At 41.7% G+C, this 12907-nt stretch overlaps 1 protein-coding gene across 4 annotated transcripts in view; it reads left to right on the top strand.

The window, feature by feature from the left end:
• Positions 1 to 12907, top strand: part of Lrp6 (LDL receptor related protein 6) — a 133771-nt gene that overhangs the window by 102260 nt on the left and 18604 nt on the right. For all 4 annotated transcript variants that reach the window (XM_087657744.1, XM_087657745.1, NM_001107892.1 and 1 more), the window contains 5 exons: positions 1514 to 1716; positions 3336 to 3547; positions 4824 to 5014; positions 7901 to 8110; positions 9660 to 9785. In XM_087657744.1, coding sequence (XP_087513870.1) covers positions 1514 to 1716; positions 3336 to 3547; positions 4824 to 5014; positions 7901 to 8110; positions 9660 to 9785 — 942 coding nt within the window. The remainder of the gene's footprint in view (positions 1 to 1513; positions 1717 to 3335; positions 3548 to 4823; positions 5015 to 7900; positions 8111 to 9659; positions 9786 to 12907) is intronic.

The raw sequence follows: 12907 nt of genomic DNA, 5'->3' as shown, positions 1-12907 counted from the left end.
CAGCATGCACTCTTCCATCACTAAGCCGTTTTTCCAACCCGTTTTTGTTTTGTTTTGTATGTGTGCGTGTGGAGGTCTCTGTTTTTAGACAGTGTCATACTGGCTTAGCCTCACGTTTGCACTGACTCTTCTGCCTCAGTTCCAGAGTGCTCGGATTAGAGGCTTGAGCCACGGTATCCGACCTTAACACTTGTTTTTAACATTATAGAAGATAGTGTTAAAGTGTCTAAATTTTTTTTTTAGCCGCATTGAGGGACTTGAACCCAGGACTTGCAGGCTAGGCAAGTCTTTTCTCACTGAGCTACATTCCGAATGAGGATCTATGATTAGTGGGTTTTTTTTTGGTTCTTTTTTTCGGAGCTGGGGACCGAACCCAGGGCCTTGCGCTTCCAAGGCAAGCGCTCTACCACTGAGCTAAATCCCCAACCCCCTATGATTAGTTTTTTTGATCATTTTTTCCCTCTGCAAATCAAAATCTGTAACCCTTTTAAAAATCTTTTTTAATCTATAACCTTTTATGTCTTTATTAAATGATTCATTAAAAATAAGATGGCTAGTATTTTTGCAAGACAGAAAAATAGGCTAGATGATTAAAAATCAATGGCCAGGAGGTGGAGAGATGGCTCGGCAGTTAAGAGCACTGACTGCTCTTCCAGAGGCCCTGAGTTCAATTCCCAGCAACCACATGGTGGCTCACAACCAAATGTTATGGGATCTGATGCCCTCTTCTGGTGTGCCTGAAAGCAGTGATACTGTGTTCAAATATATAAAATAAAAAAAAAAAAAAAGGAAAAAAAATATCAATGGCCAGAGAGATCCAGGAACCAATTGTCAGTTATTCCTCTCGTTAACCTTTTTAATAACTAGAAATGAGACACACAGAGCACGTATAGGTTCCATCCTTTCCTGTGACTCGAGAAGGGATCCCTTTCCCGCTGACACCCCGTCATCTACTCAGACGTATCTGAACACTGCACTGTTTACCAATGCAAAGCTCTGTTAGATGAAGGAAGACATTTGAGTCATTCACAGAGGAGCGGAAGGTCTAGTAATAACTACAGACTGAAGACAGTTAGGTAAGGCAAACTGGAAAGGAAGCGTGCGCCTAAAGAGACACAGAGTGAGCAGAGGAATCCAGAGTGGGAGAATCCCATCTGCCTGGGCGTGGAGGAGTCAAGGGAGGCTACCCAGAAGGTGTGGCAGTGAAGTGGCCCTGGAGGTGTGGGTGGGATTTAGAAGTAAACCATGGAAGAACTCTGGGCAGTCCAGTCAGAGAAAGCAGTGAGAAGATGCAGGCAGGGCACGCAAAACAGTTACAGCGGGCTTGATATCCGAGTGGTGATCCTTCTCACTGTGAAGAAAGCTTCTGGAGGCATGTCAAAGGGTTCTTCTCTTAGCCTTGGCATTCCTTTCTATTGGAGATACATGTCATGTAACAGCCTCATCAAACCTTGAGGTTGATGAAGACCCTCGTCCCTCACTGTGTTTTAGATTTGCTCTTTTCTTTTTAAAGCTCCTACCACCTTCCTGCTCTTCAGTCAGAAGAGCGCCATCAACCGCATGGTGATTGATGAACAACAGAGTCCTGACATCATCCTTCCTATCCACAGCCTTCGGAACGTCCGGGCCATTGATTATGACCCTTTGGACAAGCAGCTCTACTGGATTGACTCTCGACAAAACATGATACGAAAGGCACAAGAAGATGGTGGCCAGGTAACTCAGGCTTAAGCTAGAGTTCACTGCTGACTAAAATTGTTCCAACCATCCACACTGCTTCTTTTGCTTACAGGGGAAATGGAAGTCCGGGGCTCATACTTTTTTATTTTTACCTTCTGAAGGTAACTATACTCTAGAGACATTATTATCTGATAATGGCATTGGGTTGCACATTGTATCAGGGGAAAGAGGTCATTAGTGACTTTCACCACTGGTTACATCTGCTCGTGCCATTTTTCCATTATCCTGTTGTTTGCAGAAATGTGTCTTGAAATCAAGTAGGCCTTAGTTCCTCCCAGCTCTGTCAGTCACTAGAAATCTTAGTGACTTTTTTGACTGAACATAATGCAAGGCATAAAGCCTCAACCTGTTAATGGTAGGGATTGTATAGATAGTAATTACATCACTAATAACTTTTATTTAAAAGACTCATTGATTAAGAAACATGATCTTAGTAAAAATTAAAAACACCAACAATTTGATTCAGTATTTTTGGTAAATATTTGGGGATTGTAGGATGAGACTGATGATATTAGCAGTCTCATTTGTGCCATGCACAAGTCATGGACTCCCATACTACTTCGTTCTTCCTTCCTTTCTGGGCTCAGTCAGTGTAAGCTTCGGATTACAGTAGCCACTGGGTGTTACATTTTGAATGTGTTAAGATTTAGGGAAATGAGATTACTCAGTTTTTCTGTGTCTTTCTAATGGTAAAGAACAAGGAGGGAATCATAAATAGGGTGTGGAGGACCATTTAGCAATTCCTTGTACTCATAGGGCAGTGCTAGTGGCCAGTAATGGTAGACAGAAATGATACAGCTACAGACATGACAAATAAATTAACTTTTTAAAAGGTTGTATTAACTTAGAATCCTAGTGTAAATGAAATAAAATTTATTTGTGCAGAATAGATAAATCTTTTGGTTGGCTTTGTAAGAAAAAATTATGTTAATAATAGTCATATGATAATAATTACTATTATTAATTTTGTAGCCAAACATCTCCATGTAGGCCAGTAGTCCCAGCATGCAGGCAGCTAATGTATGGAAAACCACAGCTGTAAAGCAGTGTGCATGTGCGCACATGTGCATGCATGCGTGTGCGCGCTTATGTGCGGCTGTGGAGACGAGGTATGTCTCCATGGACTGCAGCATGTTTAGCAGCATTGCTGGTCTTCACCGAGTAGTAGCCAGTAGGATTCCCACATCTTGATATCAAAATATCTGAGCACATTCCTACATCTGTGTCGTTCTGTGGGTGCAGTAGCATCACCCTTGGCTGGGGACCACTGCTCTAGATGTATTTTTAGGTTGCGATTGGAGCGACAGTTGTTTGTTGTTCTGGGAGAAAGCCCTCTCTGATCAAGGCTTTGTCAGATTCTTAGACCTATCTGTCTGTCCCCACCACCCTCTTCTGTTCCAGGTTAAAGCAGCCAGGGCATATTTGAAATGCATGTTAATAAGCAAGTACGTCACTCATAAAAACCCGTTTTTAAAGAACGTCTCCAAAGACCAGATACCCTTCTGATGTGTGATCACAGAAATTAAGAATTGTGTTTATTGCCTTGTGGTTGTCTGGTGTGGAATCTGACTTGTATGTTTCTTTCTTTTCTTTAGGGTTTTACTGTAGTTGTAAGCTCGGTTCCAAATCAGAACCTTGAAATACAGCCCTATGATCTCAGCATTGATATTTATAGCCGTTACATCTATTGGACCTGTGAAGCTACCAATGTCATTGATGTGACGAGATTAGATGGTCGATCAGTTGGAGTGGTCCTAAAAGGCGAGCAAGACAGACCTCGAGCCATTGTGGTAAACCCTGAGAAAGGGTATGTTTCAAAGTCACAGCCTGAGCCTCCGCCGCTGTTGCCTCCTCACCCTCCTTTCTCTCTCAGTGCATAGAACTCCACTCAGTGTTTCCGTGCCCTGCCTGCATCTTCTCACTGCTTTCTCTGACTGGACTGCCCAGAGTTCTTCCATGGTTTACTTCTAAATCCCACCCACACCTCCAGGGCCACTTCACTGCCACACCTTCTGGGTAGCCTCCCTTGACTCCTCCACGCCCAGGCAGATGGGATTCTCCCACTCTGGATTCCTCTGCTCACTCTGTGTCTCTTTAGGCGCATGCTTCCTTTCCAGTTTGCCTTACCTAACTGTCTTCAGTCTGTAGTTATTACTAGACCTTCCGCTCCTCTGTGAATGACTCAAATGTCTTCCTTCATCTAACAGAGCTTTGCATTGGTAAACAGTGCAGTGTTCAGATACGTCTGAGTAGATGACAGGGGTGTCAGCGGGAAAGGGATCCCTTCTCGAGTCACAGGAAAGGATGGAACCTGTACGTGCTCTGTGTGTCTCATTTCTAGTTATTAAAAAGGTTAACGAGAGGAATAACTGACAATTTGTTCCTGGATCTCCCTGGCCATTGATATTTTTTTTTTTAATCTATAAAATTTAACTTTTTGAAAACTTCTTGGTACCCTTTGTTACTATTATTAAAAATAATATGGGGTTGGGGATTTAGCTCAGTGGTAGAGCGCTTGCCTAGCAAGCGCAAGGCCCTGGGTTCGGTCCCCAGCTCCGGAAAAAAGAAAAAAGAAAAAAAAAATAATAATATATTTCTTGACCTTTTTAAAAAAAAATAGAGGGCAGGGCAGGAGGACCCAGAGAAAGGTTAACTGGTAGCTACTCTCAGTTGTGCTTCAGTGAGAAGCTCCAGCACACTGTTGCCTGGGACACTGCCTGCTAAGAGTGACTGACTGCATAGTGCAGACCCCAGAGTGCCACAGAAGGAGCAGAGTGTGGTCACTGTAACACACTTCCGTAAGGAGATAGAGAGATTTAACCAGATCTACTCAGTTCTATACATAATTTTTGTTTGTTTGCAGATAGCTGAACATTTTAAAATAGATTTAAAAGCATAACCTCCATTTATCTTTTTTAAAGTTGTGTTTGTGTTTTTGGGGTTCAAACCCAAGGCCTTGCCCATGTTAGGCAGGAGTCCTTCCAATGAGCTGTTGTACATAAATGTTCCTGCATTTGTCTTATCAAGAATATTGTGTTTCCCTGATTCTTCAGTGATTTTTAATTTTCTCCTGTTATCTGTAGGTATATGTATTTTACCAATCTTCAGGAAAGATCTCCCAAAATTGAACGGGCTGCCTTGGATGGAACAGAACGGGAGGTTCTCTTTTTCAGTGGCCTGAGTAAGCCCGTCGCTTTGGCTCTCGACAGCAAGCTGAGCAGGCTCTTCTGGGCTGACTCCGACCTCCGGCGAATTGAGAGCAGCGACCTCTCAGGTGCCCCAACTGTTCTGTGTTTCAGTTTCAAGTTTTACAATGAGTTCATTGCTGAGAACTTGTATTCTTCCTGTGTTTTTTTGTACATGATTATAATTTTATCATTAAGCATCATGTGAGTTGAGGAGATCTTTGATTACTTTCTTTGTTCACTAATTGCTCAGTAGTTTCATTGATCTGCAAATTATGTATCTTTTTTCCTAATTCTTCTCCTCAACTTTGACATTGTTGTCTTCTCTGAACTCTGGCCTGCGACTGTTCTCGCTACTCATTCTTCCATATAAAATGTTGCGTGTGCAAACCTTCACACACACAGTGTTACGTGTGCAGGCGTTGTTCTGAAGCGTGACTCTTCAGTCTCTGTTGAGTCTTGAGAGTATTCTCAGCCAAGGAAGAGCTGGCCGTTCACCCTTCCCAAAGGCATCACTTTCCCACCCTCACCCTGTTACCCTTTACTTCTTTATGGCCCTCTGTTTGTAACCACAGTTACCTCTTCTATCATAATTCATGATGACCAGGTTCTGCACGGCCTCATTAGTGACCAGGAAAATAAAATTGAAAATACTGTTTATTTTTGTCAGTGTGGCAAAAGTATGTTAGGGTTTCTTGTGCCCAGTACGTGTCAGGATGGTAGAAGTGACATATGTTCCTTGGAGTGGAGATGGAGCTCAGTGGTAGAGCCCTTTCCTGGTGTGCTATGGTGAGTCCTGACTGCATACCAACATAGAAACAGCAGAACCTTTAGTGGAGAAGATTTTGCCCACAATTATCAGCATTTAAAGGAGATAACCTTCGATTGGATCGTGTCCCTTTTACATGCTGCCTTACATAAGTAGTAGCCTGTATTCACTGAGCAGTGTTTGTGATCGTCTTTCCCAGAAATGCTCACTGTAGCATGTCCGAGTGCGGATTCTCAGTTCCATCAAGAATAAGCAAGGCAGCTAAGCAGGAAGAGTCTGATGGTGAGGCCTGCCTGGCCTAATGCCAAGACCCTGCTTCAACATGCTTCAACAAAACAAAATAAAACCTAAAAGCAACTAACCCCACAGTGCTACATGGATCTTCTTGTGAACATTTCTCTGTGACCTAAAAGTAGTGGGTGAATTTCTATGTAATACAGACCGTAACTTAAATATATACACCACTTCTGACAGATAAAGATGTAGATGCTCTCGACAGTTCCTGTTAATCTAAAGACCCTGTCAACATCTATGAGAGTTGTCTCCAGCACTGGCGGTGTTAGAGTGTTTAACCAGTCTAGTAGTTTGAAATGCACTTCACAGCCAGGCGGAGGTGGCCATCAAGTTCCAGGACAGCCGAGGCTACACACAGAAACCCTGTCTCGAAAAACACGCACGTGCACACAAACACACATGCAGGCATGCCCAAAAAAATCTCTAGAATAAACAAAAATGTTTATCAAAGTAGCATAGTGTTTCACCTTATTTATTGAAACTGAACAGCATTTCTGTTGTATTGATTTCCCTGTTTGTTTGCTGTTTGTAGCTTCCTATTCCAAATGTCTGCCTGGCCTGCCCATGTGAGCTGCACACTGAAGGCCTCCCACTGCCGGCTCCTGCTGGGCAGCTGTGTGTGGGTTCACACCACTGTAACCAGCTGCCCTTTCTACTTCTGTTTCTAGAGTTTTCTGTGGATTCAGAATGTGAATTTACTGTTAAGTTATATATATGATGAAGAATTTGCCTGTTTGGATCAATCTTAAACTTGTTGAGAATTTTGTTCTGTCATCATCTTGCACTTTGCACATTTAGATGGGCCTCCTTTTGCTGATAAGACAGGAAACCTCACATTCTGTATTTTCCATTCTTTTGGGACATAAGTTTTTTTTAAAAAAAAGTATTTTGCCCAAATGCATGTGTGCAACTCATCTGTACCTGGTACCTGTGGAGGACTCCCTGGGACTGGAGTTACAGATGGGTGAGCTGCATGGTGGTACTGGGAATCAGATCCAGAGTGTAGGTGCTCTCCACAGTTCCTGTTAATGTAAAGACCCTCTCAACATATATGAGGATTGTGTCTCCAGCTCCTGGCACCTCCTCTAGAAGATCAGCAGTGCTCTGTGAAACTTTACCATGCACAGATTCTTAGCTGGGCATGTACTTGAGTGCTAGAGTGCTCACCTAACATAAGCAAGGCCTTGGGTACAGTCCTCCGTAACACTAACACACGCACACACACCCATAGGAGATTCCTACACATATGAGTCCAGCTCTGAGACATATTCCATAAGACTTTTGATGTTGCTTACTTGCATGTGGTCCTCCCTTTTCCTTAGAGGATATGTTCGTAGGTCCTCCAATAGCATGGAGGCCACCAAACCCAGAGGTACCACATATCGCTGGTCTGTGCTGTAGCATTACCACAGCATACACAAGTTAATCTGCCCTCACTTACACCCCTGTTCTTAGATGCTGAGTCCAGGGTATCATAGGATTAATCCATTACCTGTGAATCACATGGACTGTGTTCTGAGTAGCCAGGTCGAGTGGTAGTGGAATTGTTTTTCACAAATGTCTCAGACGTTTTAAGCAAGTGTTTGCCACCACCATTTCTCGTAGTCAAACGTTTTGATCTGCTTTACTGTATCAGGTTTTCATAAAATTTAATGCGAAATGGATTCTGCTAAAAACAAATTGAAACCTGCTGTCCCAAGTTACATTTTAAAACTAGAAAATTCTCCGTGTATTGGGATTAACTCCTAGTTGTATGTGTCTGGTTTCATACCATTTTCTGCTACATTTAAGTCTTGTGGTGAAGAGCTCGTATTCCTCTTACTCTTAGGATCTGTCTGGTATTCATGGGGTAACTGCTGACAGTGGGATTTGGGCACACAAATCATTGCTGTTCATTGTTTTCCTTTTCAAGGTGCCAACAGGATCGTGCTAGAGGACTCTAATATATTGCAGCCTGTGGGTCTGACCGTGTTTGAGAACTGGCTCTACTGGATTGATAAGCAGCAACAGATGATTGAAAAAATTGACATGACTGGTCGCGAAGGCAGAACCAAGGTCCAGGCTCGGATTGCTCAGCTCAGTGACATCCATGCAGTGAAGGAGCTGAACCTTCAGGAATACAGTGAGTGAGGCGAACAGTGCCAAGGGCGTTGCTGTGCTGTACGAATCAAGACATGGTCTCGTGGCTTCTTGACTTTTTTCTTCTTTATTTTGTTTTTATATTTAAAAAAACACTTTGTTGTAGTTTCTAAAAACTTAAATAGTGTGTGATTTGGGTTTATCAAAATCATAATGAAGCTAGGTAAAGAAGTATAGTCCTATAATCAGCACTCGGTGTGAAGGCAGGAAGATTGCGAATTTGAAACTAGTTTGAATTATGTATTTAGACCGAGTCTCGGTAAAACCAAGACCTGGGTATGGCTCAGTGGTGGAGGACTGACTGCATCCACGGGGCCTGGGCTTGGTCTTTAGACTAAGTAGATAAATGAACAGTCTTGTATGCGCGACAGACTGAGAACCACCTCTGCTGATAAATAGTCAAATACAGTAAGTGTTTTCTGTTTTGCGCAATCCACTCCTTTGTAGATACTTGATCAACAAGGTCAATGTAGCACCCATCTTATGATAGAAAAGAGATCATAGTTGATGGCTACATTGCATGATGGTAATGATACTGATGCTGTAATAGCAAAGATCAGATTGTTTATAACAAGAGCTAAATAGCAAACTCGGGGCAGAAAGTTCAAGTTCTAAGCTAGACGTTGAAGAGTTGCAGACTGGCTCGCCTCTGACACGTCACCAGTAAGAGCCACTCGGATCTTTGTGATGCTTCGTTGCAGTTGAGCAAGCAGGTGGTTTTGTCTCAGTTCCATAGTACCATAAAGTTCTTTCTTCTGTTACCTTAATTTTCTATAAATTCTTTATTAAAACATACCTTTTAACATGAAATAATTTATGCTTTAGGAAAGTAAACGTTCATTCAGAGTTAAAATACTTAGAGGAGAATTCTCAATTTTAAAAATAAAACTATGTAAGTGTCAGCAGTCTCTGTAGCAACTTTTCTAGTTCTATAAGTCATTTTTTATTTATCTGGCCTTTTTGAAATAAGGTCTTGTTGTGTTGTCCTTACTGGCCCAGAACTTGCGATGTGACTAGTTCTGGCCTCTCCTATGGTGAGCCTTTACCTCTGCTTCCTAGGATAGGAATATAGGTATGCCCCATCATGCCCATGTTTGTAATTCATATCGTAATTACAAAATTAACATCATAACATATCATAGTTATTTATTATCTTGTTTAGGTTTGTTGTTGTTTGTATGGTGCTGGGGATTGAACCCAGGACATCACTCACGGCACGCACTCTTAAACAGAGTAGTTTTTCCCAGCCCTTACCAACAATAGTTGAAAGTGATGTAATGTGCTAGGTCTAACGTGCCTGTAATCTGGGTAGCTTTGGAGTCTGCGATAGGAGGATCAGTGGAACCTGAGAGTTTACGACTAGCTTGGACATAGCAGACTCCCATCTCATTCGTGCAGTGGTCATGTGTAATGCTGTGGTAGAGCTCATACAGGGATAGTGTAGAATTGTGCTGTGTAGTCGTAAAGTCAGAGCTTTTTTATATTTGGTATTGTTTGTGGAGATCATTGATTGTGATAATCAACTCTTCCAGGACAGCACCCGTGTGCCCAGGATAATGGTGGCTGTTCACATATTTGCCTTGTAAAAGGAGATGGTACCACAAGATGCTCCTGTCCCATGCATTTAGTTCTGCTTCAGGATGAGCTGTCCTGTGGAGGTAACAATGTTGAACTCTCTCTTGTGAAAACCAGACTTTGACATGTTGATCTAGGTATCTAATCATATATTGCTAGTCAGTGAAGTTGCTGTCTTTACTGACTTAATTGGTCGTTGTGTTCCGTTTATTTGTTTCCCAGACTTGCCTTTCCCCCCACCTGCTTCCCAGACCTTTCCCTCCTGCTCCAGCCTCCAATGACCACTATTTTTAGCAAACTCTGTTTTTGTGTGTTTGGATTTTATACATTACACATAAAAGTATAATTATATGATGTTTACCATTCTTATTTCATTTAATATGTATTCTCTATACTCATTTCTTTACAGCACATGATAGGAGTGCTATCCTATTTTTTTTTAAAGTCAAGTAGTATTTTATTATATATGTCTTATGGTGTTTTCAGCCTATGAATTAATATTTCCTAATACAGTAGCTTCCCCATCTCATAGGGAGTAGTGAAATGAACTCACTCTGGTCTTCACCCATTGAATTCTGGAGTGTGTCCAGTAAAGAGAATATTTTCTTGTTCAAATCCATCAGGATTCTCCTGTTGTTTTTAAAAAAGAGAAAAAAAAATAAAAGCCAACAATGAAAGAAAAATTTAAAACCTGTGTGAAGTTTTATGTCTGCATGTGTGTAGGGATGCATGTTCTCATGAGTGAGCGCAGGCGTCTGCGGGGTCAGAAGATGACGTCAGGAGCTTTTTCACCTTCCACCTTAAGTAGTCTGTCCACCATTGCCCCCAAGCTGGTGGCTGTAAGCTTCTGGGATAGGCTGGACACTGCCACATCCTGCCTCTGTGGGTTCCCAGTCCCCATGCCTGCACCCACTGTGTCCTCTCCCCAGGGTGTTGTGATTTAGTCAAGTTTGTTATCACTCCTGGTGGGTAACAAATTGTTTTGTTTTTTTTGTTTTTTTTTTGTTAAGTCATAGTGTGGCAGTATTAAATACTATAATAATGTTCATATCCTTAATTAAGAAGCCTTCTTACTGGAGTTAATTTAACAGTTGATTTCAGTTGGAGGGAAATACTTGTGACACGCTGTTATTTGCACAGGTAGTGATTTGAAATGAATCTAGTTTTTATTATTTGAAAAATAAATACAGCAGGTGAGTTCAAATACTTTATTTGATTGAATGCTTTATAGCATTGAACCCAGTAGCACTGTGAATATTAGGCAGCTGCTTTACCACTGAGCGTTTATCTCCAGCCCAAGTTGTGTGCTTGATAAATACTGTGGTTATAAAGCTGGTATAAAAATGTATTTGGCTTAAGCAGAAAAGTTATTTTTGTTTGTTTGTTTGCTTGTTTCTCTGTAGTACTGAGACTTACCACAGGCTCTTCGTTTAGATCTTAAATGTTTTCCATTTTAGGGCCATGTGTCACAAGATCGCACAATCTGTTAGGTGTTGGAATCTTTGGGGACTTTTGAAATAGAGTCTCACTATGTTGTCCAGTCCACTGCTGAGTTCAAGGATTCTTGGGAGACTCCTAATTCAACCCCTTAGCAACTGGGGCAGTATCTGCCACTGTACCTGGCATGGTCTTATCACCATGATTCTGTCTTGCCAGGAGCACAGCTGAACAGCACATCTGAGGCCTTCCCTTCTATTCCGAGCATTGAAAATGTTTTCTTTTGTGGTGACAGTTACGTAAAGATGCATATTTTTTAAAGAATATATATCCAGAATATAAATATAGTGATAAAACCGGATTACAAGTAAATTTTATCTTTCTGACTTTTTAAAGATATAATACATGTCTCAATAGCAGTGGCAGCATATTCTGCTTATATTACAGGAACTCGAAGGTCAAGTTTGTACATACAGTTTGAGAGCATGGAAGCACTTCTGCTATACTTTTGACTGTAGTACGGAATCTCAGAAATCTGTCTCACCAGAGAATCTAGACACACACACACACACACACACACACACACACACACACACACACACACACACACACGGCATGATTTCATAATGTTAGTTCAAGAGGAGGGAGCTACTCTGTGGGGCTAAAGTCTGCATATCCTCTTCTGGGTAGAGACTGACTGCTGCAGGTCTTCAGAGACCTCACATTTACAGAAACTTAAGTGCTAGAACTTGAAATAAGGGAAGGAGAGAGAAGCATTACTGGGTGCGGGTATGTATGCTTGCAATTCCCAAACAGCAGGGCAGACCAGCAGGTTTGCAAGTCTGAGACCAGCTTGGACAACTTAGGGAGACTTTATCTAAAAGGAGAAAAATAACTAGGACAAATGAAATAAAATCAAACCTTGCACAGCAGTGTAAACATATTTAATGCTATTGAATTATATACCCTTAAATGATACAGTTGATAAAATTTTGTTACATATGTTTTATCATAGTTAAAAGAAATTGTGTTTCGATATAGAGTGCTAGACTTGCTTTAAAAAGTAAATCCTGAAGAAATTTAACAGATAAAACTGAACCAGTATCCCATTAGAAAATCCCAATATCCATTAGAAAATATATTGTAAAGCGGCTTAACTTTTTGCTGATAATTTTTATTTGTATATAAGATTAATAACAAGTTTTAGAAGATGAATACAAATGTCACCTGACTCGAGATGTAGAACGTTGCTTTAAGAAAGTACTCTTGGGAGGCAAAGATTAAAACAGACACAGAAGGAACACCCATTCAGAGCCTGCCCCACATGTGGCCCATGCATATACAGTCATCCAATTAGACAAGATGGATGAAGCAAAGAAGTGCAGGCCGACAGGAGCCGGATGTAGATCTCTCCCGAGAGACACAGCCAGAATACAGCAAACACAGAGGCGTATGCCAGCAGCAAACCACTGAATTGAGAATAGGACCCCCGTTGAAGGAATCAGAGAAAGAACTGGAAGAGCTTGAAGGGGCTCGAGACCCCATAGGTACAACAATGCCAAGCAACCAGAGCTTCCAGGGACTAAGCCACTACCTAAAGACTAAATATGGACTGACCCTGGACTCTGACCTCATAAGTAGCAATAAATATCCTAGTAAGAGCACCAGTGGAAGGAGAAGCCCTAGGTCCTGCTAAGACTGAACCCCCAGTGAACTAGATTGTTGAGGGGAGGGCGGCAAGGGGGGAGGATGGGGAGGGGAACACCCA

This window comes from Rattus norvegicus, chromosome 4 (assembly GCF_021556685.1).
Source record: "Rattus norvegicus strain SHRSP/BbbUtx chromosome 4, alternate assembly SHRSP_T2T, whole genome shotgun sequence".
NCBI classification, from domain to species: domain Eukaryota; kingdom Metazoa; phylum Chordata; class Mammalia; order Rodentia; family Muridae; genus Rattus; species Rattus norvegicus.
Note: the sequence above shows the minus strand (reverse complement) of the source record. Positions and strands in the feature narration are given on the sequence as shown.